A 25,961-nucleotide genomic window follows, 5' to 3' on the forward strand; every position below is an offset into this window, starting at 1 on the left:
GGGCCTAATTAGAATGACCAGCAACCAATATGTAACAAAGCGAGCATTATCTGTAATGGACGAATAGACATGAAATTGTATCAATATGTGATTTAAAGTATTTACAGTTGAACGGGTGACACATTAGTCATAAACAATGGTGGTTTTGGAACTTAATTGGTCCCACATTGGGGAGACTGAACTTACCACAATGGAGGTATTCGAGAATGACTGCAGTGAAAAGTCTAAATATTCAACAAACAATTCAAATTCTCTGATAAAACCCTATAAAGAAATCACAAATGTATTATAAAATGTTCCATTAAGATTGATAACACATTTGGCAAGTGAGGACATGTTTGAACAGGACATGTAATGCACACATTGCCACTTATTATTCATCCATCCATCCATCCATCCATCCATCCATCCATCCATTCTCCTCCTCTTATCCGGGGTGGGTCGCGGTGGCAGCAGGCCAAGCAGGCTGACTCAGACTGCCCTCTCGCCCGCAACATTTTCCAGCTCATACTGGGGGATCCCGAGGCGTTCCCAGGCCAGCCGGGAGATATAATCCCTCCAGCGTGTTCTGGGTCTTCCCCGGGGTCTCCTCCCAGTTTGTGATTTTAAAATTATAGAGTTGGCAAGTTGTTCAATAATAACAGAAAGTATAAAGTATCAAGTATTAAATCATAAACGTGGTGAGTATTATAGGGTCGAGAGTGTGAGGGGAGGGCATGTTTTATCAAATACATTTACAGCTCACAAAGCCGTGTACGATCGGGTCCATGAGATATTATTGATGCCCAACACTCAGTTCTTCTTTGTCTTGTTTGCGTGGGAACTAACATTTACCACCTACCTCCATAAATGCTGCCAGGGCACCGTTATAAGTAATATGGCAATGAGTTTACAGCGTGTGTAAACTCAGTTAATTATTCTGCGTGAATAGTCTTCCATACTAACCTGACTGGTAAGACAGAAGGTTTTGTTTTTTTTAACGGTGGGAGATTAATTTACAGAAGCAAAGCAGACCTCTCCCTCCCAAAGTGTCGAAGCATGTTAGCAAATCGACGTTTTATTTTGAAGGCGTTTACCGGAAGTCCACTGTGTTTTGGACTGGACAGAAGAAGGGAGGGCGGGAGGAGTTGGGTGTTGCCTCGGTTTCCGAGCTCAAGTCAGGATTCCCAGTCGAGACTCAGTCCCCGTTACACACGTCGCGAGACACCCGGCCCGCATACACTGCCGCCGTCCCGTATAAACTCTTTCTCCGAATACATTCGACTAAACAGACCACCATGGGAGTCGAAGGCTGCACCAAATGTATCAAGTACCTGCTTTTCTTCTTCAACTTCATCTTCTGGGTGAGCAGCAAGCCTCGGTTTTATTTTTATTTAACACATTAGGCGTTCACTTCGGTGCCTCCGCCTTCTTCTCTCTGCGCTTAGCGGTCTGTAAGCGGTCTGTTTGTTTCGGCTGCCGGCCCGTTGTATGGATGAACGACACCGGGATAACATCCACGGTAACGTTCCATCTCGTGGATTTAGTACGTTCGGCCGTTCTACCGCCCGAAGAACCGCGTGAGGGCTTCTTTTTTTTCTTCGCCACTAGGGGAGACTATGGCGAAATTATGTTTGGCCAAAATAAATAGGTAGAAAATGCGTGTGTGTGTGTGTGTGTTTAATTTACATAACTATAATAAACATCCGCGAGCTGGTGAAAATCATAGTTTATACAGAAAAACCCTAACGTGCGGAGGTAGAGCCGCCTCACGTGTTAAATCAGCATTAAGAAAGAAAAGCAAACGGGAGACAAATAGTGCGTTTAGCCCCAAAAAAGGATAAGTTCACGCGATAGTTTTAGTTTGTTGTGAAATCAAACTCACGGTTCAACCGTTTAGAATCACCGACGGAGGTTCTTAATAACAATATGGGCCGATAATAAGCCGGTAGAAACATCTTGTAATTTGAGGGGTCTGCGGTGAAGACTGCCTCGCTCGGGTTTGGAGAATGGCTTTGTTTGGATTACATCCTCCACCCAATTTCTGTGGGGAGGGGGTTCGTCGTGGTGGTTTCCATTTGCTGAGTCCAGGCCCCGTGTTGGGTGATGGGTCGTGGAAAAAAATGTGCGTGTGTTTAGCTTTCGCTCTTCCCGTGTGAGAGCTGCTGTAGCTCCTTCTGCTCTATTTGTTCTTTTCTTTCTGTCCTGAAATCAAATTGTGCCACTATATAAATAAAGTCGGACAGAAGACAGAAGGGGCGGGGGGGGGCGTGTTGTTGTTGTTGTGGTGTTGTTGAGACAGTAAAACATAACCCCGGATCTCGAGGGTTTATAATACCCTGACACAGAATTTTACGGTAACTGTATTTTTTGTCGCATGGTAAACGGTAGAAATACGCGGTTCGCTTTCACGATCTACCAAGAATGTGGGCGGGGCCGTACGGGTCTAGGCCCGCCCACTTGTACAGCCGGCCCATCCTAAATGACTGGGAGAACATATATTTTTTGGAAACTTTTACATTTTAATAATTACAATTCATATTTACGATACACAATAAAAACTAAAACGTCGTTTCCCCCACTCAGACAAAGTAAAAAACGCACGTCATGTGTGGAGTCTGGACCAATCGCAACAGGCCGTCGACGCGGCGTCTGCAGTAGTTTAGATATTTTATATAGAATACAAAAAGGCAAAGAAAAAAATCAGCCGTGTTCAGAATTTAAATTCTTTTTTTAATAAATGCGTCGCCTGCGAATAAGAGATTTGTTTTTTTGTGCGTTTTTATTGCAGCTTTCAGAAAGTGTTCTGTGTTGGTTACATTTTCCAGCTGTGTAGAATGTGTCTGTCAGCGGTTTACAATGCACATGCAGTCACTGTCTAATGTTATAGCAAGAAGCTATAAACATTGTAGGCAAGATGGGAGCTGGGAAAAAAAATCGAAGAAGCCTGAATTCACCGTTTCTATATCCCCTAGAAAGCATCGAAATAATTGACAGCGCAGTGCGCCGCTCTCTCTCGTTTAAAGTCAATCTGACCAGCAGTCAATGTCTTTCTCTCTCTCCCTCCAATCAACTCGCGTTGAATGAATATTCATCATCATCATCCAAACAAGATGGCATCGCCTCAAATAGAACTAAACTGTCAGTGAATGGACGTTTTGTTCTACTAAATCCACAGCAAGGACCAAACATCACAGATACCGTGTTTCATTTTCGCACGATCTGTAGCAATGGCGTGTGCCATTTATATTTAAAAATGTTTTTAAAGAAAGCAGAATGTATTTCCCATATTTCATGGCAACCCATGTGATAGTTGTCAAGCCAAAAATGCCACGGCGGTGCTCGTGGAAAAGTCAGAGGATCACCAAAATCAGTCGGGTTCATCCTCTGGGGACCATGATACCTGAACGAAATTTCATGGCGGTCAACAGACCCTTTTACGTACAACGTCATACAAATGCGACAATAGTATGACAAGACCAATCATTTCAGGGGAGGAAAAGAGAAAGTCATCTGTCTTTAGGACGAGCAGAAATGAGGGGGGGGTGAACAGAAGGTGATTATAAGAGCAGACGATGTCTTTGTTGGTCATTTCTATTCGTTTTAAATATACACTCTTCCATAGCAACTTTCAGATTAAAGCGGGGGGTGTCGCCCACTCATCAATCACTCTGATAAAGGTCACACTTCCAGCCTCTTTGCAGAGAGAAATGGAGACACAACAGAGGATGTTAAGTAGGTGCAGTAGAGGCTGACATGTTGCAGACCGTAGGCAAGCTAGTGGTGAAAGTTCTAAAGTGTTGCAGTCAATATTGGTTCCACGTTAAAAAAAAGGCGTAATTGTAACGTCCCCCCCCCCCCCCATGCTTCTTGAGATATTTGCATTTCTTTGTCCCGGTGTTGTCCAGTTAGACGTGCATAACTTTCGCTGTGTCACTGTTTCACGCAGCAGTAGACTCTGTCAAATACAGCATTCATTTTCTATGGAAAGTAGTGATGAGTCACAAGTTTGGACTTCTACAGAGCTCTTGTTTAGAGAACATGTTGCAGATTGATATTCTGTCAATTGAATAATAAATTATTCGACTCCGTGTCGGATTTAGGATTTTATCAAATTGAAAGGCAGAGTTTTGTCATGTTTCATCACATTTTTTATTATCGATTTATCCTTGTTTGCTTTTAAATGTCACATTTATTTGTCTTGTGTTTTCCTTTTTTTTTTTTTTGGAAATGTCTCCACATTTACATGGCCAATAAATACATTTCTATAACATGTATTATACATGTATTATTTGCAATGTTTATAATGTTTAAATACATTAAATCTTGTAATTCTGATATTTCCAGCGGGCACCTGAGGGCAACATAGCTCTACCATGTTACAAAGAACGGTCATGGTCAGCTCAGTATGGCGAAATCTGAATAGAGATTACGTTTGAAACATTTAGCTTGAACAACACTTGTTTTTTCATATTGGTGTTTTTTTTTACACCTGGCCGACACTTTAAGGCCCAGGAAACCTCACCAGGAAATGCTGTTACCTGCGACTACCGTCCACAGCCTGATTGCCGTCATCCATTATGAATGACAACTAAAGTGCTGGTGTTGAAGAAGGAAGCAGTTGGCTGCACTTTACCTCAGTCTAACTGTTCAGGGACCTGAGAGCTAATGATTAAGCCACAGTTCCACCACTATCTCACACAGATAACAGCTCCAGCTGTCTGCGTCTACACACGATGCCTTCAGGTATCATATCCACGTTAGAACAACAAATGTCCCTTCAAAGATGTACTAATTTCCTTAATTTGCATCTTAAAGGCCTGTGTGTAAAGTGTCAGTGACCATTAGATTTACCTCTAGCTTCTGTTACCTTTGCTATTGAGACCTTTTCGTGAATTTAATATGCTAGTATCGGTTGTTAAAAATGAGGGTCCTTAGAGGCAAGGGGTTGGCGATATGGCAAAACTATCAAATCATGATTTATTTATTTTCAAATTGAACACCATAAAGATTTCTGTTACTTTTCATGAATTGCCAAGTCACAATATGACAAGCATTGTAGCATTTAAAAGGCTTTTTTTTAATGGAAGCACCCTTACTCTGGGTTCGTTTTCTGCTTAAGAAAGCTAAAGAAACAGCCTTTTGTGTTGCTAATCGACGGCTTCTGATGAGAAAGTGGACCCGACCTTCTAGTGGTATTAATGTTAAAAGAGGTTCTTGTTAAAAGTACACCGGCCACATAGACTCAGTCCGGCACACGACTCCAGTCTAGCTGCACCAATCAGTCAAATGCACACATGCGTGGGCAGCGTGATGGTTTTTACATCGTACATATGGTAATGTCGCAGCCACACACACACACACACACATTAGTAGTCAGTGTTGAAGGTTTTCAGCTGGAGTTAAGAAGCTTGCAATTCGTGACACGGGTCCAAGTCCTGACTCGAACTAGCCACCGATAAAGAAGTGTTGGCAACACTCCTGAGAAGTGACGTTTAACGTGACCGTTAATGCACCACGGCGTCTCCTCCTTTCTTTTCAACGCGTACTCCACTTTAACCCTTTTAGCATTGTATTGACTGCTTCTAAAGAGCTCTTGAGAGGGAGGGTTCCGTCAGAGCGGACGAGTCCGGTGGATGTGAAGAAACACTTTTAAACTGCGGCGTGCGGTCGTTGAGCGGCCCGGCCCCGCGGAGTCTGTCTCTTTAAAAGAAAGGTGGGGGGGGGGGACACCTCCTGTTTCCATAAATCACACAAGACACTGAGAGGGTTAAGAGGCTATAGGGGGAGAGCATCAGTGTGGTGATATAGCAGACTTATGGGAACAGCAGACCTCCAGCATGCCCAGCATTCTACAACCCCCATGTACTCGCGGGGGCATCAGGCAGAAATAGACACAGGGGGGGGGGGGGCTGATCTGTGCTGATCTCACACTGGATGATACCTTTCAGAGTTTCTCTTTAAGTGTGAGGATACCGTCACAGCTGTTAGGACCTTTTACCCGTCTTTACGACACACAAGTTCAACTCGACTCTGAACGTTTAGTCTTGGGTTTTGCTCAGAAGGAGCCGTCTCTCTGTGGGGACGGCAGGCGAGGTTGTAGGAAGACACGGCGACCCCCATGTGTAGGAAGACAAGGTTGTAGGAAGACACGGCGACCCCTCGGTGTGGAATGTGAGACAATAAAAATGCGGTGAAAACCGGAGCAGGTTAGCCTATCTGCTCGTCTGCCCTAACGTCATTACCTACTTAAGACACATAGCGGCCGCACGTCCTCTTGCCTCTCAGTTTAGATTTTTCAGACAAAAGGCTTTGTTTCGTCAGACATTTTGACTTGCTCTGGTTGGACTGCTCACTAACAACATTACTGATGGGTATGCTCCTTAAAGTCCTACAAAGCCCTGCCAGGGTTCTGATACTGAGGCCCTTCAAATGAATGCAGTCATTATTAAAGGGTAGGGGTGACGCGATACGCGATGATATCGATTGACGATAACCGTGATATATATATATAAAAAAGGAAATATTAATATCATGTTAATAATACACTAATGATAATATCTTGAAAAATAATCCCTACACTCGTATTTTGAGTGTAATTCATTTGCCCAAAAAAAGAAAAGAGCCCAAACACACACTAAGTTAAAGAAATGACGTTAAAGGCGCTAGGTTTGATATTTAGAGCATGAATATAGCATCAAACAACTATTGTATTGTATATATTGTATTGTACTGTAATCCGAGCTTCTCTGTGCCTTGTTTACGTAGCCGGGTCGGCCGTGCCTTTGCTCCATGTTGGCGCATGTTAGCGTGCCCCGCTGGTTAGCTAATCGGCATTGTGTTGCGGAAGCACAGTGCCCCCCCCCCCCCCCCCAGGTTCACCTTCCCAGGTTAACACCGTTAGCTCTTTCAGCGCCGTTGCCGTCGTTGACACTGTTAGCACTGTTTCAGCTCTACTTAACCACTCAGTCATTAGTGGCCGGTAGAGGACCTTTTGGCTCCTCTTTTAAAATCTTGAGTCTTCTAAGTACTATAGCAGAACATCACTCAAGTTTCAGCGATTCTCTACATTTGGTCTGAAACAGTTTGAGATCTGTGGTTGATCTTTTCAAAAATCCGCCAGTTCCTCTGACTCAAAGATCCCAGATACCGTATTTTTTTTTTTTTGCCCAAATGCCGTCTCGTGGTTTATTACTTTCTCCTAAACCTCCTGCTGGTAGATGAGTTACTGAGTCACACCCGTTAGCGTCGTGTCCCTAAGGTCGTGACCTGGGACCAGCACTGTTCCTGACCTCAGTCGCCGGTAGTTGGAGCTGCTCCAGCCTCAGTTGCGTCTCAGGCGAAGCATAAACATCCTGGTCCTAAACATGTTCTGTCGGGCTCCCCCTCTACTCATCACTTCATAGAAACGCTGCAAATGAAAGCCTCTCAGAAATCTGTTTAAACCGTCAGACATCTCAGTGACGAGTAATTCGCTGGTGGGGGGGGGGGTTCTCTTGAAGTTAGTGAGTCATTTTGTGGTGCTGGTGTGTGTGGGTGTGTGTGTTGAATTGCTGCACTCCTGCCAGTTATGGTGTTGATCTGGTTGCTTGGCAGCAGCTGGCCTTCGCTCTGGAATGAACTTCACTAAGAGAGGGAGAGGAGGGGGGGCGGCGGCTGAGGTTGTTTTGGTTCAAATCTATTCACAGAAACTGGTTCTATATAGATATTCTCTTTGGCCACGTTCTCTATTTTGAACGTATCGAAGTATGGGGGGGGGGGGGCGGGGTCCGTCTGTGGTTTATTTTGCTGCTTGTTGCTGTGTGCCTGCTGAGGTTTATGCTAACTCTAGTTGGCTTGTTTAGGACGTCTTTGTCCCGGGCCAAACAAGAGGGCTCCGGCAGACTTCTGTCAATGTAAACCGCCCCTGAAGAACAATACATTGCAGCTACTCGGGGACACATTGCATGTGCAGGGCTTTCCTGTTAGAAGATGAAGTACAAACATTTTTTCTATTAAAAGGGTCGGTGGTGATCTTTCTGGTCACAGTGAGTGAGTGTTTCCTGCCGAAGGTTCGAATATTTTGCCGTTGATTACCACTAAAGCCCAGAAGCCCCTCCCCCCAACAAATGTTAATAGGGACAGAATAAGGAGAGAGAGAGAGAGAGAGAGAGAGAGAGACGACGAGAGGTTCCACCTCAGACACTGATGATGGAAGTGCGGTCAGGGAGAGACCGACTGAGCCAGTGAAGAAGAGAGAAACTGGGAATGCTACCAGTGGAATAGTTCGACTGAAGCCCCGGGTCCAGATGTTAGATGCTATTGTGTTTGCCTGGGTGCTTCAAAAAGACACCGAACATTTCATTACTACACTACGCTTCTATAAGTGTAGTTTCCAGTCTTTGTGCTAAGCTAGGCTAGCCAGCTGCCGGCGGCAGCTTCATGTTTAGTGTCGAGTGTCGATCTCTTATTTAACTTTCAGTGAGAAAGTGAATGAACTTCTTTCCCAAAATGTAGAACTTTTCCTTCAGTGAATGTTTGTGTCATTTAAAGTGACCACGGCTGCTTTTGCAAGAACTCGAGTGTGAAAATGAGAAAAATCAGATTCTAATGTAAGCAGCACGATGTAGTGTGATGTGGTGAACTGAAGGAAGTGCCTGTGTTGTGTGTTTTGTGTTGCAGCTCGCGGGAGGTGTCATCCTGGGCGTGGCCCTGTGGTTGAGGCACGACCCCAACACCAGCAACCTGCTGGAGCTGGAGTTTGATGGAGCCCACGCCCCCAGCACCTTCTACATCAGTACGTACCTCATCTGTCTCTGTCTGGTGGGAAACCTCTTGCTCAAACCTTTGGACACAGTTCAGTAAAAAAAAAAAAAACCTGTTGCCACACTCGCGATGTGTCGGTGTTTCTGCTCATTTCTGTTATTTCCACACGGCGACACTGTCCTTTGTCTGCCAACAAGGCCCAGTTACATGTCACTCATTCAAATGGAAATGCTCCTCTGTGCTTTTTAGTCTTTTCTTTATTCTCATTCTGCTCTGGTTGTGGAAAGACCGCTTTATGAGCTCAAAGAAAAAGCCATAAAGTCACAGCATGGAGACAGGAAACTCGTATTGCACAACCCCATTCTATGTTTATGTCTTTCTATTTTACTGAAAGGGTAAAACAATTGGAGCTATGCTCAAAATAGCACAAAATACAGTACACGCCCATATTAGGGAGTTCAGACCACAGGATGTGACATTGGCCTGAATTTTCAAAATAAGTTTACATTTAATATTTATCGCAGCGTGATTTGATCGTGGATTTCTGTCAAAGCCAAATAAAAAGAGTTTCAGCAGGTTCCCCTTTTAGTATGCTGCTTAAAGAAAAGCATGTGATAATGTATCTGACTATTAATGGACACAATAGGTGGATCTCCTTTAGAGTCCTATGATTCAGATGAATATGATATTAATTATTAAAAAGTTAGAGATGGAGTGTAGGACTTTAACATATAAATGAATAGGTCTGCAGCTACCGACTAACTTTCTATCGATTTAATCTATCAACTATTTTAGGGATTAGTCGATTTAATCTGATATATTGCAGCACAAAAGAAAACGAAATAGGCTACTCTGAAATGTTAAAAAGAGTAGAAATATGCTCCCCACTGTTTGTAATCTAAAACGCTCGTGTTCTATGACAAAATGGAGCCAAACGGGCTTAAAACTCAGCGTCTGAACCAGAAACTACAGAGAAAGTAATTTAGGCAAAATAAGAAACAATTTACATCTCGCTCAGATTTGCGTTTTTCTTCTTCCTGTACCTTTTTATTACATCAAATATATTTTTAATTCATTATTTAACTCCTTTGCCTACAAGTATCCCGCGATATAAAATAAAGAAAAGCGTAATTTTGTGTTGATTGATCGACTGATTGTTTCAGCTGAGCAGAGTCAATCACAGCACGGGACGTACAAAGCGGACCTTCATTATTAAACTGGTGTTAAAATGCGTCAGGACGATGAGTCGCCGCCGCCCCGCCTCGCCCAGTTTCACCAGCGATGTGTGACCACTGCTAACGGAGGACACACGGCTCATCATCTGACTCCCTTAAAAGTTGCTCAAACCAGCATTAGTCATCTGCCCCGCGAGGAAGAGGAGGGATGAAAAGGGATGACGATAGGATGACGGTGTAATTACTAAATACAAGTGAGCGCTCGCCCGTCTCCTTCTGAAACACGGCTACAGAACCGGGAAAAAAATGGAGGGTGTGTTTGAGTCATTGTTTTCGTCTCCGTCCTCCGAGGCAGCATAGCTGTGGTTGTTCAATGCAACAAAAAAAAAGAAATCAGAGAGGAACTACATTAGGGACTTTCTCTTCTCCAGCCTCAATGATTGCATCCTCCCCGTTACATAAAGCCTCCCTCTCATTCCCGAGGAGGGGAGAAAAAGCCTCGTCGGTCTAGGAAAAAATTCCTCACTGGCCCTCCCTTCTTCTTCTTCTCCTCCTCCTCACCGGCCCCACCCTCTTCCTCCCTCCTCTGTGAAAGTTTTCCTCTCCCTCACTCCGCCTGCTTTCTTTCCACCCCCCCCTCTTACAAGCCCATCTGGTTGTGGTTAGTGTCAGAGTCTCACTTCTCCTTATTTTTTCCTTTAGTCCTTCCCCTCCCTCCCTCCGTCTATCTCCGTCTGCCCTTTTTCTCCCCCTCCCCTCCCTCTCCCCTCTTCATCCCCCCACATGAGTCCCCACATCTGCTTCTCTCCTTTCTCTCACCCATACCCGCTCGCAGACACAATAGCCCGATGGCGGGGGCCGCCTCTCGCCTCTCTACAGCACTAACCGCACCGTGAGTGTGTCGGTTCATAGACGGATCACTTTTTCACTGAAGTCTGTTCTCTAAACTATCTCAACTGAACAGAAAAGGAGCTGAACTGCAGCTGAATGATCCGTTGAAAGTGAAGTGAATGAAGAAATGTAATGTTGCTCATGCTTCTGAGACGTCTTGGTTCCTGTTACGTCATGTTGTTTTCCAGCTACATCGGTTCTCTAAGCAGTAAAGGAGTTGAAGGGTCAGCTTCCTCACGGGTTACATGATCTTTACAGCGTCTGTGGTCGTCAGTATGAGTAAGACGATACTATTCCTGAATGAATTTGGTTAGAAACGCTTCCCTTTTTTATTTTTTATCATAGAGCAGACTTATGACTCTCGGTTATGCGTCTAAAATGAACACCATGCCCTGGCGGCCACGCGGGATGTGTTCACATTAATTCGTCTGAATTAGTTCTTTTGTTTTCGTGTCAGCCCTACAGATGAAAGACTTATTTTCATGGTTTAACTTAGGCCTACCATACCTGCCTTAGTTGTGCTAGGGTGCTGCCCTTTAAAGTCATTCAACAAATAAAAATCATTTAATTTCATAATCTAAATAAGTCACAAGACTGGAGCTTGTAATTCTTAGTTACAGAGTGGTTATAACTGTTAAAACGTACATTAAGTTCATGACAGATGATCACGTTTGGTTCTGGGTTCTGGGCTCACACACTGCATACAGTGGCCGAGGCCGGAGGAGCTTCAGGAAGTTATCACTTCAACCACTTCTCACTTTGCTATTCAGCAGCAAACGCATCGAACTGGCTGACACGTTTTAATGTCGCCGGGACAACTGAGCTGATTCCCAGAACACGAAACCAGCGTGACTCACTGTTGGGAAGTCCCACAGCTGCACCAGACCTGCAGCGTTCGGTACCACCTCACCACAAATAGAACCAGAGTCAGAGGAGCGTTCCCTCTTCACATGTAGGCGGGGCTTTTTTGGGGCGGAGTAATAGACTCATACAGGAAGGTACTGAAACTTCAGATTAAAGTATTCAACTGTATATTCCGCTCATGATCAAGAGTTGTGCTCCACATGTTCATTGTCATAGGTTGTTCTTCCCAACTTTAAACCACAGATTCACATTTCTAGGACTAGAGGATAACTATATGTGGGTAAAATAAGAACAAACGGTCTTATTATAATGTAAGGAGAAACAAAACAACAACTGACCGCACATATTATTGACGAGCAAAGAGCTACAAACTTTGATAAAGAAACAACCACAGACACAATCGTGTGTGTGTAGATGATATTGTTTGTCTCTTATTAAGCTGCAAGGTCGCTGTGTTTTATTGTGTTACATTTGAAGTCAGAATGCCGCTGGATGGTGATCTCAGATAGAGCGGTGCGTAGAAACCCGCTGCTACAAACAAACCACCATATCTGTCACCACGGACGTGTAACTGCACGTCTGTTAGGTTCTCTGGAAGACAAGAGAGTAAAGTAAAAACATTAAGCGGGGAAAATGAAAAAACAAAAGCTTTGAAAGACAGATAAAAACTGAATAAAACAAAGTAGCTGTGTGCGAGCGTTTACAGTTTAGTCTGCAGCGCTGACACGCCGTCTGCGGGTTGACGAGTCTTTCGGTGTCCTCCGTGAAGTTCCATCTTAAAAGGGTTCTTTTCCACAGCGTTGGCACCAGTCTGAAGACAAGAACTTCTGGTGTCCTTACATGGCTGGATTGCAGTATTAATAATAAACTTCCAACAGCAGAAAGGAAGGCTGGCATTGTATAAGAAACAATAGTCGGATGACTCCGCCGCAGCATCTGGATAAAATATTTGGAGGTGCGTTGTTCTGCTAGCTTCCATCACTTAAGGGAAACCCCACCTGCTCTACATGTTATTTGGAGCAGTGAGCGGATGAAACACAATAGGCTGAATTTCAGGAACGTACATTATTCAGATCGTGCTACAGCTACCGTAATAATATGTTTACGGACACAGAAGACAAATAATCCAGATGTGTAACCTACTTTCTAGTATTGTTCAACATGCTTACAAATAATATTTAAAAAATGGCCCGCATACCTCGGTAAAATCTCGACTTAATCTCCCACATTTTAACCAGCTTTAAGCAAAACAGTACATCTTTAAGCCATCTGGCGTGATATGGAGGTCTAGACTCCTTCCAGTTTAACAGAATGAGGCCAGATGTGTTGGGAACGTAATCGCATAATGAATATTAGGTGACCAATTACCATCGACACCAAATAGGGCAGGGCAAATAGGTTGCACATCGATAGTGATACCAGGTGTCTCACTAAGGCCACATCTGCACTGAAACTCATAACTTTTGCTGTGTTTATGTCTACGCATCCACACTACCTCAATGGTCATGACAAGTTGAGAAAACGGAGACGTTTAAAAAACTTTTTTTAGTTGTCTTTAAACTTCTATTATCTCTGCTGACCAACAGGGGGCGACTCCTACAGTTGTAAAAAGAAGTCAGATTGTATAGATGTCTATGGGAAAATGACTCACTTCTCACTTGATTTATTACCTCAGTAAACATGAGTTTATGGTCTCAAGCTCTAGTTTCAAGTCTTCTTCAATACAGCATGATGTTCATTTAATAAATGATGCTCCATTTAGAGTCAAACAGACCATCAAGAGGATTATACTTTAGGGCGGGCTTATTGGGATTGACAGGTCGCTGCCGCTACTACAGCCGTATACGGTGTCTCTACGTCACTCCTCCGCATTCCAAATCTAGTAACTTATGTTCATCGGATGCAAAAAAGCCAAGATGGCGAAACTCGAGGCTTCAAAACGGCAACCCACAAACCAATGGGTGACGTCACGACTACTTCTTATATACAGTCTCCCGTCACAGCGTGCCCTTCCCTGATTCGTCACACCCTATCACCTTCCAGAAGAAAACAAAACGACGTCGGCCATGATTACCAGCGATTAATTCAACAAACGACAACGAATCGTTGTCTTTGCCAGCAGCTGCTGCGCAGATACATTCTGCATTTTACAATGCTGCTACTGCCTAAATGCGCAGGAGGCACGCCTATTTTAAAACAAAAATCGCACAATTAGTGTGGATTAGAGATCCAAACACGAAGGCTGGCGCAGATCCAAAACATGTGAATCAAAGTCGCTGAAAACGGTCAAGACTAGGATATGTTTGAGATGATCTTTCCACATCTCATGGCCGTGCTGCAACGCTGAGAGTCACGTAGCCCGTCAGCTCCTCTACGGACCGAACAAGGCGGACGCAGAGTTTGGATGGTGAGAGGAAGCAGAGAGAGAGAGAGAGAGAGAGAGAGCATAATGGAAGAGGATCCATGGGAAGATTAAATCAAGGCAGACAGGAAAAGACATTTTAAGTAAATGGAATTATTGAGAGCATCATTTTGAACGAGCAGATGCATTAAATAGAAAGGACAGATGGGCGGTGGCGAAGAGAGGGAGCGACTGGGAGGGCCGAGCGGCATCCAAGGAGGGTCGGGGGGGGGGGACCATGTCAGACTGGAGGGCCACAACGTAAGAGATGGAGGGAGCACTTGGTCGGTCTCCAAGATATCGATTTACAAATTAGCCTTCGTGTGAGTGGCTCTGTGGGTAGAGAAAGAGGTGGGGGATGGGGGAATGTGGTATGGGAGCAGTTAGTGGTCCAGAATCAAATTATGTGTGAGAGCTGACAAGCAGGAGTAATGATGCTGGTGCTGAACGCACAAAGAGCTGCACTCCCCGATACGCCCAACACGAGCACAACGTGGACGTAGACCTGAAAGGTCTGGCTGGGGGGGGGGGGGGGCATCTTCACAATCAACACAGTGAAAATCAAGACGGCGAACCCCACAATTAACCAGCTAGTTGCTGCTTTTAACTTTTAATACTGGCTCTCGAGTTAGCTGTTAGGCTAGCTGTTGTGTCCGTGTACTGTGTTGCCGGCAGCTGCTTGAGTTAATTAGGTTTAACGGGATTCATTTGGAAGCAGTTGCTGCTTGTTTAACAGCGGCGGGAGGCGTGTGATGAAAAGTGATGTGAAAGAAGAGCGAGTATAGTGAGTAAACAGGAAAGTAGGGGGCTGACTTGCACCATTTTAAAACAAGGAGCCCTCAAATTAATTTTCCTTCTCACCATGTTCATGTTTGCTTTCTTTGGTCTGTGAAAGCATCAACTAATCAACTAATATCTGACCTTTCCAGGCCTTTCATCTGCACACGAACACACCACCAATTAACAGTTTCCTTCTGAAATGCATCCAGCACGGTTAAAACCAGATGTAATCACCGTGATAAATGACCTCACCCAAAACAAATCTCTGCCTGCGCGTAGGTTTTTTTTTTTCATGTTAACCGCAGTGAATGGAAACTAAAACGACTGTATGGAAAAACCCATTCAACCATCTACAACACAGGAAGGTCTTTGGGCAATCATTTATATTTATTGGACTGAAACTCACCAAAAAAAAAGATTGGAGAAAACAAGACCGAAGTGATTTTCTGCAGATTAGAGTGCTTTTTTACTTTCCTCACAGGCTTATTCAAAGCAATTGATATGGAAGACATTCAGAAAGAATACATATTTGTATGAATAAGTCCAATATTAACCTGCAAGCATCTGACAGCCTAACACAGGAAACACGCTCTGGGTGAGGAGAGTAATACAAAAAGAAGAAACAAGTGCAGCACCTGTTTTATGTCCAGGATGAATAAAAAATAAATGAATTAGGGAGCCAGCAAAAAAAAAACAAGAAAAAAAAGAACTTCCTGTGAACATAACTGTAACATGACTCACTTTATTCTACTGGCACCGACACAAGACTGTGCCGTCTGCTGCCCGTCAGACACTATTGCATGCACAGAGGTATTAAAAAAGACTTCCACGGCGGTTTGAAAGCCTTATAGTGGTCTCCATTCTTGTAACTGCTGTCTGCAGTACCTTGTTTGTCTCTGAGAAGCAGAGGGGACTTAGAAAGCTCCTCAAGAACGCCGGGTTGTCACTGCAGCGTTCCTATCAGCCCTCTTATTTCAAACCTGTTAATGTGTGCGCGATGCCGACGGATGTTAATCAAGTCTGTCTTTCTGTCCAGGTGTCCACATCCTGATCGCCGTCGGCGCCGTGATGATGGTGGTCGGTTTCCTCGGATGCTACGGCGCCATCCAAGAGTCCCAGTGTCTTTTGGGAACTGTGAGTCACATTTAAAGGTTCCCTGTGGAGTTTTAGATTTCAAGTAGCGGCATGGAGCTGTTTATAAAGAGTACAGTCTAGACCTGCTCTTTTTTGAAAAGTGTCATGAGGTAACCTCTGTTATGATTTGGCGCTCTGTAAATAAATAAAAGTTGTCTTGACATTTTTGGGTGGGTCCCCGTTTTTGTTGTGTACACCCGTGCACATGCGGTTGACGGCGTCCTCGGCCCTACCAATGGTTTCACGCTGTTCCACTGATCAACAGGTGGGCGGCAAACATGCCAAGATATGCTGCAGTGTGTCAGCAAGAGCAGGGAAGAAGAAGACTGCAAGCCAGTTAACATGAATTTAAACAATGCTGGATTTTAAAATACCTAAAAAATTAAAAAAAAAGCGTCAGTGCAAATGTTCTGTGAGGATGGAAATGCACTCAACATGATAGTTAGAGCTGAGGGATTCACACAGTGTGTTCTGGTGAGTAACGCTGATTGTGAAAACTCCACGGGGCCTTATTTTATCTCTTGTTTCAAAAGTAAAACCTTTTGTTTGCTAAATCCCTCCGGTAATCTGACGTTTTCTGTTCTGTCCCGCAGTTCTTCGCCTGCCTGGTCATCCTGTTCGCCTGCGAAGTCGCAGCCGGAATCTGGGGCTTCATGCACAAAGAGACCGTAAGACTGCAAAACACCCACAGGATACAGGATACAATACTCTGCAGTTTCTGGAACTGTTTGGATCACATGAGTCAGAAACGATCCAAAAGGCAGTCACCACTGGAATCTAATTCTACAAATAGTTTAATACTAATAACATTAGTGCAGCCGGATCTTTATCTGCACAACTCTGCAGAACTACAGGTCGGCTTTAAACAGGAAGAATAGACTAGAATTAAAAATAACGCCGCACACACAGGGAGGCACGCGCCTGTATTATACAACCACAATAACACAAAATCTATTTTTTTAACCTGTTTCTTTAAGGTGACGAACAGATATTGAAAGCTTATTTCTTATACCTCAATAGAGGCTTTGAACGTAAAAAGCAACCAGAAGTGAGGGAGAGGGTGGAGCTAACAATGTTACAATGAACCTTCATGAGCTGAAAACACACCGTGAAAGGGTTGAAGACAGAAACACGGACAACTATTATTATTACTACTACTATTATTATTATTATTATTATTATTATTAACTCCCAGATTAGACAACGCCGTGGTAGTGACCTGTCAATCACAAGATGGTCACGCCTTAAAGCTTAACCTGCTTTATCTTTTCTGTTTTCTAAATGAACCATAATCTACTAAATGAACATCATGCTGTATTGAAGAAGACTTGAAACTAGAGATTGAGACCATAAACTCATGTTTACAATGTTTACTGAGGGAATAAATCAAGAGAGAAGTAGAGTCATTTTCTCATAGACTTCTATACATAGACTATAATCAGAGGCGTTGACTATTGGGCTACTATAAAGAATGCAGCTTTCAGACACTTCTACACAAGCTTCACTTGTCAGACCTGTTTTAAAACGCAGTGGTTCTCTGTACGAATGCCCTTTCATGTCATTCGATGCTGAATGTTTTTAGTGTCTCTGTCCCGGGACACTTTTTTAAGTTTGAGGCCGAGCCCAGAGAAACCTCTGTTTCCCGATTTAGGTGTCGAAGGAGATGATCAACTACTATGACTCCGTGTACGAAAAGGCCATGTCAGACACCCTGACCACCGACCTGAGCAAGAGACAGGCCGCCGCCTCCGTGCTCAAGGTCTTCCACGACACGGTACGAACATGCACTCTCAAATGTTTCACTTTGTGTTCAAGTCGATTGTACTGTAAATGTGTTACTTTTTTGTGTGTGTATTTTTAACTAGGAGAAACATAAGATGTACTTCGGAGAGTCGAAAAATGATTTGTAGGCAATTTTAATTTGAATCCTTTCAACTTTTTTGTGAACCTATTTATGTTTAGCGTTCAACTTGTGAAAGTTACTAAAATGATAAATATCTAAAAGTCAAAGAATCAGCTTTGAGTGGCTTCCTAATTACTGTTGAGATAGAACTTAATTCATCCTGAATGGAATGTTCCACTCGGTGGAAGACAACACGCGTTGATGAAGCACTCGTTGAAATAACGGATAAAGGATATCTGTGAAATAGCAGCCTAAACTCTCCACTGATGTGACGGAACACGCGGCGAGGTGCGTGTTCCGCGATTTTAACGGATGATGTTGAGACCAATGATATTCGTTGACTCACAGTTGGAGCGCTTCCACTGTTTGGATGGAGCTAAAAAACGCACCTGGTTTATCAGCACAACAGATGTGTTAAAAAATAGCTCATTAAAATGGGGGTCATCTTTTTATTAATTTAAACTAGGCCATCTTGTTTTGTTAATATGTGGGTAATGTAGTGTTTTGAGACATCTGCCGTTCCACATGACCGCGGCTGGGTGTTTTTAAAAAAAATGACCTGTACCCTTAAAGAGATATTGATACCAATAGAGTACTTTATTTTCATACTACTTCATTCGATACCCGTCCCGTGAATGGAACCATTCAGTTGCGTTGATTGCCGCCGCCGCCGCCGCCGCCTCATTTATTTCCATCAGATGCCACAGGCGTGTAGCAAAGCCGCGCTTTCCAACATTCCGGTGGAATCCTGGCACGCTGAACCGCCGAGCGCCGTCAAATACGCCGTGCTCCACTTCGCCACACCACAATCTGCAGGGGCCAATCACACGTCGCTTTAAATCGAGTAGCGGCAGTGAGCCAAACCACACGAATAAGTCTTCTTTTTTTCTAGATCTGGGTACAAAAAGATTTGCATACGGGTATCGTTTGACTGGAGACGTCTGGATACTACTTGGTGCTGGGTTATTTCTGTTGACACCAAAAATATATATATGGAATACCGACACCCAGCCCTACTTCTCATAAACGCAGCTGAACTAACATAAACCTATAGCATTGTTACATTATATCAGAGACTTAATAATTATATCCTCACAGGAAACATTCGAAAGAGGAATTGAGAATAGGGAGAAGTTCTGCAAACCAGTTTCCCCCACCTGGGGAGCTTATTAATAATAATCATATAAGTTATTAAAAGACAAACCTGACAATGTGAAGTGCTTTAAACTGAGTAAGAGGACACCATGTAGAGCACAGGGATCATCACTGTGTTGCTTTGTGTGTTTCAGCTGAGCTGCTGCGGGAAAGGCCACGCGACCTCCTTCCTGACGCAGATGACGGACAAGCTCGGCCTGACTGACATCTGCCCCAGCAAAGGGACGTCAGTCGTAAGTGTGATCGTCAACACTTTCACGCTCCGACTGTCACGAGACATTCTGAGTTACATCAAATAGTCAAAGTTAACACCAATCATTATTCAGTATTCATTTATTATTCATGTCATCGAGATGTAATGGAGCGTTGAAGAATGAAATGTAACACGCCCATGTCTATAATGCATTTTAAACATTACTATAAATGCTCCATGATCGTCTGATAGCGCTGTATAGTTACAAGCACTCATAAATATTCACAATGCTTTAATCATAAACACATTATAAAGCATTTTATAATGACTTATATCATGTATCAAAAGACTTCATGATCGCTGGTCACTGACCTTTTCTTTTAGCAAGGATCATTATTATTATTCCCATAGTTGTAATACATTATAATCACTGTTATAATGCATTATAATGTGATTACAAGTTACTGTAAGTGGTTATTGTTTGCTGTAAGTAAAGTACAAATTATGACACCACAATTTATTAGTTGTATAGATATTTAATATTTGTTTAACTTAAAGCAAACAATGACCCTTATAGTAACTTATAATCACATTATAACGCATCACTGCAGTGATTCTGAAGAAGACAACTATGAGAATTACAATACACTATGATTCTTGCAAAAAATATAATAGATAATAGAGTGACAATAAGTCATTCTAGAATGCTTTATTATTTGTTGTGATTGTTGTTATGAAACATGAATATTTACGAGTACTTATTTATATATTTATACAGTGCTATAAAGCAGATTGTAACACATTGTCACTATGTTTATAATGCATTGTAGGCACAGAGAGTGTGACTGGATGAACATTTGTAATGTTCCACTGACGGGTCGGAGACAAAGAGTGAAGTTCTCCCACGAACCCGTTGGTTGAATCACACAAAATAGTGGCAGGAAAACAAAGAAGTGCTGCCCTGAGCCTTCCACTCAGCACTTATTGTATTGGTATTAGTTCATTGCACTTATTGTATTTGTTTGTTTCTGCTCTGTACGTTTGCTCTGGTTTATGCTCTTAGATGCTTGTTTAACAAAGGAGATGCACTTATGGCTTCTGGTGACTAGTAGTTCTCTTGAATACCGATGTTGAATACACTTATTGTAAGTCGCTTTGGATGAAAGCGTCTGCTAAATGACTGTAATGTAATGTTAAGTGTCTCAGCAAACACAGCGTCTTCTTCTCCAGCTCCATTCTCACACAGACAGACACACACACACACACACACACACACACACACACACGACAGAGCTTACGTCACGGACAGGAAAGCCTTTGGAAAACAGCTACATTTGTGTGTTATATATTCTTCTGGCTCCAGCTTCATACTCAAATATAAGAGTGGTATTAATCTTGTCATGTAGAAGGTGAATGAGCGTATTTTGCCATGGCGTCAAACTATTTCTTTGGTGTTTTCTGTTACTCTGCTGTGAGAAAGCTCTGTGGGGTCGGTGGGGGGGGGGGGGGCCTGAAAAAGGTTGAGGAACACTGACGTGCCGTCGTCTGTTGATGGGATAACCAATGGGAGTATAGAGTTCCAACAGAACTCTGCGGTGTGGAGAATCACCGAGGGCTGCTTCAGTGCAAAGTCTTCATGGAAAGATATGCGGGGGGGGGGGGGGAGTTATCTGTATTCACCACTTGTGCTGCACGGGGGCCTTAAACTTGATTTCTTGGCAGCACATCGACATTACTGAAATGAACCGGAGTCCCATCCAAGACCCCGGTGTGCCAGGGCTGTCTTGTGTTCCGTTATATGGAACTGGTGTTTTTTTCCAGCACATGTAGCCAATATCTTTACAAAATAAAAGCACTGGCCTTTTACCCCAAAAGTAATGGGCGACAGAAAACATGGACTGAAAATCTTTTATTTTTTGACTGTGTGTGTAATCATAATAGACTAAATGCAAGGGTTAGGTATATAGAATTCTGCAACGATTGATTTCACACACTTTGCAGCATTAGTTTAAAGTGGTATGGCGCCAATGACTTCGTCAGTCCAGCCAACAAATTCGAGGGCTAACTGGTCACTGGTACAACTATGAAATAGTACTTAAATATGAGGCTAAAGTAAATAAATGATTGCTGCTTTGAAGCGTTTATAAATGACGTGTTTTCTCGGCTCTCCTTTGCAGAATTGCCACTCGAGGATCTCCGAGTTGTTCACAGATAAGATCTACCTGATTGGTATCGCCGCCCTGGTGGTCGCAGTTATTATGGTGAGACACGGTGTACTTATTCCATGAATCCTTCCAAAAGCGTACAGAAGGAGCCATAACATAACCGCCATAACACAAGTTCAGTAGCTGTAGCTACATGGAGGCTGACAGCTGTGGCCAAGACACATTTTATTGACCAGAACATTTTCTTATTTGAATGAAGTAGGCTTTGTATGACTGCTAGTGTTTAGACGTTCAACATGTTTATATTCCTGAATGTAAGGTAAGTTTCTCTGTTTCTCGTTGTCTGTCTATTGGACATTTTAAACTACTTGGTCTGGATTAAAGGATGACACTTGTCTTCTTTGAAATCTATACTGCTGTCAACAAATCGCACAAGATCAAACCCAAAATAAAGTTTGGTGACAAACTTTATTTCTTCATCGTCGTTCGTTAATGGAGTTAAGACTTCATGTCACAGAAATATCAGGTGTTGGCTACACAAACAATCCTCAATAGGACTGTTTCGTTGTTGGTTTGGGTCTTATTTGGGTGTGTTTTTAAATACTTCTTTATGCATAGACAATATGTGAATATTTGTTTCTATTGAGGACAATGATTTCTAATCAGCACTTCTGTCCCGTGTTTCGTCGTCCTAGATCTTCGAGATGATCTTCAGCATGGTGTTGTGCTGCGGGATCCGCAACAGCCCGGTGTACTAAAGCGACGCGCCGCAGAAGGAGGGACGAGCGCGCAGCGTCTCCCGTCTCGCTCTTTTTCATTTTCTTTTATAAAAGCAGGAAACGTCACATATATTGCTTGCTGGATTTAGTCGGCTCTTTGAGAAGACAACGTAGACCATTCTCTATTGAGCATTTCAATTACGGTCTTTTTTGTTTTGTTTTGTTAGTGACAAATGCTGTTGTGCATATTTGACCAGTGCTTTCCTAACCCCGATATGTAGATATTATATCACACTGTCACACATGAATGACGTCCACCGGTGCTCGTGCTCTAATCCTTTAGTGACGCATTAGTGGTTTTACTGCTTCCTCCGCCTATGAACATGCTCTTATATTCTTGGATTTAATGGATGTTTTTTCACTGTTTTATGTATAAACTGTATATAAATATATATATTAACAGTGCTTTATGACTGCCGAAGCATGCAAATTGCATTGCAGTAGATCCTTCTCCTGTATCCTTCCCGCTCTCTCTGCTTGTCCGTCTTGCTCTAGACTAAACCAGATGATGGCGCACGTGACCGACACCAGTGAAGCGCTGGTGTTGGCCTCGTCGCGCCACACGAGAGGCGAACACACACACACGCAGCCCCTGTCCTACAAGACCGTTGTCCTGGTTCACACCCACGCCGCTGTGTGATGTCTGCGGGAACTGACTAAAGAAGGAATCGCAGTTATTTCTTGGAAGCTGGAACCAAAGTCAAAGTGCCCGATGTCTGTCGTTTTGGTCCCGTGGAGGTTTTTGTTGACCATTTGTCTTCGGCCGTTTGTTGTTCATTGTGTGTCCAAAATTGTCTCGAGTGCTCAGTTGTATGAAAACCTTTTAAGGAAAGTTTGGCCTAGCCTGGTCCCAGACTTAGGAATCACCACCTGCATCACAAATTTAGTCAAAGAAGTTTCAACTGTGTGGTAAACAAAAAGCCATTCCTTCTGAGTGTTATCTCTTCACTGCGCTTTGCCGGACTGGGAAATCGGTTTGAAATATTTCTGGAAAGCCGCCCCTTTGGTGCAATCTTTATTACATAACTATGATTAATCAAAAAGAGGAAAAAAAACCTTATACGTTTTATACAACTGTGCACTTCTTTGTGGAGGCAACTCGCTTAACACTATAATCTCCTAAATCAGAGGACTCAGATTGAAATATGGCCCATAATTTAAAGCAAGTTGCCTCACATCTAGCTGTGCTCCTGATGCATCCATGTATTGGCCGCCTGTACCAGGTTGCTTAGCTCTGGAGGAACTTAATTAACAACATGCTCGTAGAGGAAGCGCACGGCGAGACTCCAGCCCGTAGCCAGCGCTGCCGCAGAAAGAGCCTTGGTTTGACGCTCTGAAAATCGGGGTTTTGCCTCGTCTGGTTAAGTTTAGTCCCGACTAGTCGCGTCTCGTCTGACATGCTTGTGTCGTCGTACTATCCCTCCTCGTTGTCCCCGCTCGTGGTGGTAACTGTTCCCGGTGCAGGGCGAGAGAAGCGGGTCGAAAGCCAGGAAAATAAAGAGCGGAGACTCCTGGAAGTCACAACACCCGGAGAAGAAGTAGTTCCAGCATGTAGCTCCCCTTAAAATGCAAAACCTATCCGCGGTATCTCGTGATTAATACCTGACCAAGTCGCACTAAACCCCCGTATCATTACATGTGGGCTGCTGTATTGGATTGCATTTAATTTCACAAGTGGTCACTTGATTCTGCTTCTGTGACTGTCGCAGGCTGATTGCATTGGTGACACTGACCACACTGACCACAAGTCGGTCTCACCTGCCTGCTGAAGTTCAGCCAATCAGATCCCTCCCACCCGGTCAACCGAACGTGCCGTTCATTTAGTCCAGCAGTGCTTCTTTTTTACTCCACCGCAAAATGTTGTTGTCCTGAGGTCTGTTCCTACGCACAGCTGCACCCGCACATGAAGTCACATCGTCTCGTGTAACCTCGCGTATCATCACAGCTTTTTGTCGGTAGACTAAATAAAAAAATGTCTCGTTAACATCTCATACTTAAACCGAGAAACAGTAAAATAAATAGTGTCTTGTAATATTTACAGCTCTGACGTACTAACAAAAATCATGAAGGCTGTAGAAAGACAATGTATGCCTTTTTTTTTTTTTTTTTTTCTTCCTGTATTGTGATATCAGTGTTTGGTACGTCGTCAAAGGAGTCAAGAAAGAAAGGGAGATATTTTGTGGCAGTGGTGACTGAGAAGAAGTCAATGGAATAATTGAATCAAATAAAGAATTATGACAACAGCCACCAGTGCGGTGTTCCCCAATGACGAGGACACTAGCTGTGTTTCCCCACAGTGTTGTCCGCGTTGCCGCCCTTTTTTTTTTTTTTTTGAATTTTGGGAAGTGACACTCGGGACCCACTGCCACTTGGATCTCAGCCCCTTTCTACTCTTGTAGACTTCGGTTTGCCCAAATATAAAGGGATTAAATGTATTTTACAAATAAAACCGGTGGTCTTGTCTTTTGTTTTTAGGATTTCTCATTGTGAAAAGTAGCAACTGCGACTTAAATTACAAGGATGATAACAAAAGAAATGGAAACCGGCCATCCTCGTCGAGGATCACCGGAGCCAGTGATGTCTGTAACAAGGTGACTAACAAGGCCCGTTCTTGCATCGTAAGGTGACTACAAAAAGAATGAGAGTAATATTTCTAAAAGGTTTTGTTAATTTATTATTAGGGATTTAACTAAATTAAAACATTGCCTCTCGTAGATGTCATCGTAGACAATAGCCCTGTTATCTCCAGGCTAGTAACTTCATTGGATTTAGAAATGACCCCCCATGTCTGTGGGACATGTGACCCATTCACATGGGATAAGTAGCGTCTGTATTTTACAGAAATGACATCAAGGCTCTGCATAACACCCACTTACATCACAAATATAATGCTATATTTTATTTATATATACTATGACAATTACTATCATATTATACAGGACTATTTCGGCCTCCAGAATTTGCACCAAAGATGGCGTCAAAACTTCTACCAAACCAAGATGCACACTGGACCAATGTTATCACACGAGCTCTGTGTTTGGTGAAATATCGCGGAATTATTTACATGACAGATTACAGACGGGTCAGATTCTCACGGAATTAAGAAGAAGCCGACCTCTACAATGAATACAAACCATATATCCCCAGGTAATACTAGTATTGTGTGAATAGGGCTAATCATTTAAACTTGAATAGGCTTTATTTTTTACTATGTTAGACAATGTCCTCCATATAGAGTAGAGCCCTTTTTCCAGACAAGGAATACAAAACACTGCTTGTTTAATCTGTCTGTTAAAGTGATTCAGACGTGGGTGACTTTGACGTGTATGCTTCTCATAGCTTTACTCTGACAGGACAAGAAACCTCTATGGGAGTTTAGTGATGACAAAAGATTTGAAAGAGCACAAAACAAAGTCTAAGCACTACTCGGTCTGTAAATCAAACTTTTACGAGTGCACATGCGCAGATCACAGTAGAAATACATTTGTGTACCGGGACAGAACTGTGAATGAAATGTGATGATTTGATCAGCAAGAGGACTCGTGTAGCGCTATCTGAGCCGTCAGTCTGAGGGCCCTGAGCACAAACTTCCACTGAGAGCTGTGTCACCTGCTCAATTTGACCAGGAAGTGAAGGCTCATCCTTTTAGCGGGTGCAGTGGCGTTTTCTAACCACCAGATGGAGACATAGAGCTGTATTTGGTGTTATCCAGAGTTATCTTACAGAACTTCAATCTACAGTGCAGATCCACACTCAAATGTCGACCTGCATACAGTAGTACTCACAATTTGCTCTCT

At 43.2% G+C, this 25,961-nt stretch overlaps 1 protein-coding gene across 1 annotated transcript; it reads left to right on the top strand.

Annotated features, from left to right (window-relative positions):
* The first annotated feature begins 1,175 nt into the window (after positions 1-1,175).
* Positions 1,176-24,613, top strand: LOC306698599 (CD81 protein-like). The gene is made up of 8 exons (XM_079162973.1): positions 1,176-1,343; positions 8,641-8,755; positions 15,872-15,969; positions 16,563-16,637; positions 17,621-17,743; positions 19,162-19,260; positions 21,398-21,481; positions 22,081-24,613. The coding sequence occupies exons 1-8, from the start codon at positions 1,278-1,280 to the stop codon at positions 22,141-22,143; spliced, it is 723 nt and encodes a 240-aa protein (XP_079019099.1). The 5' UTR covers positions 1,176-1,277; the 3' UTR covers positions 22,144-24,613.
* The last annotated feature ends 1,348 nt before the right edge of the window (positions 24,614-25,961 follow it).

Source organism: Pholis gunnellus (genome assembly GCF_910591455.1).
Source record: "Pholis gunnellus genome assembly, chromosome: 1".
Classification (NCBI taxonomy): domain Eukaryota; kingdom Metazoa; phylum Chordata; class Actinopteri; order Perciformes; family Pholidae; genus Pholis; species Pholis gunnellus.

Excerpts from the sequence above, each read along its gene's own strand:
- LOC306698599 (XM_079162973.1), top strand. The coding sequence starts at position 1,278 with ATGGGAGTCGAAGGCTGCACCAAATGTATCAAGTACCTGCTTTTCTTC. Across the intron at positions 16,638-17,620 it reads GCTTCATGCACAAAGAGACC|GTGTCGAAGGAGATGATCAA; the intron begins GTAAGACTGCAA and ends TTCCCGATTTAG. Across the intron at positions 17,744-19,161 it reads TCAAGGTCTTCCACGACACG|CTGAGCTGCTGCGGGAAAGG; the intron begins GTACGAACATGC and ends TGTGTGTTTCAG.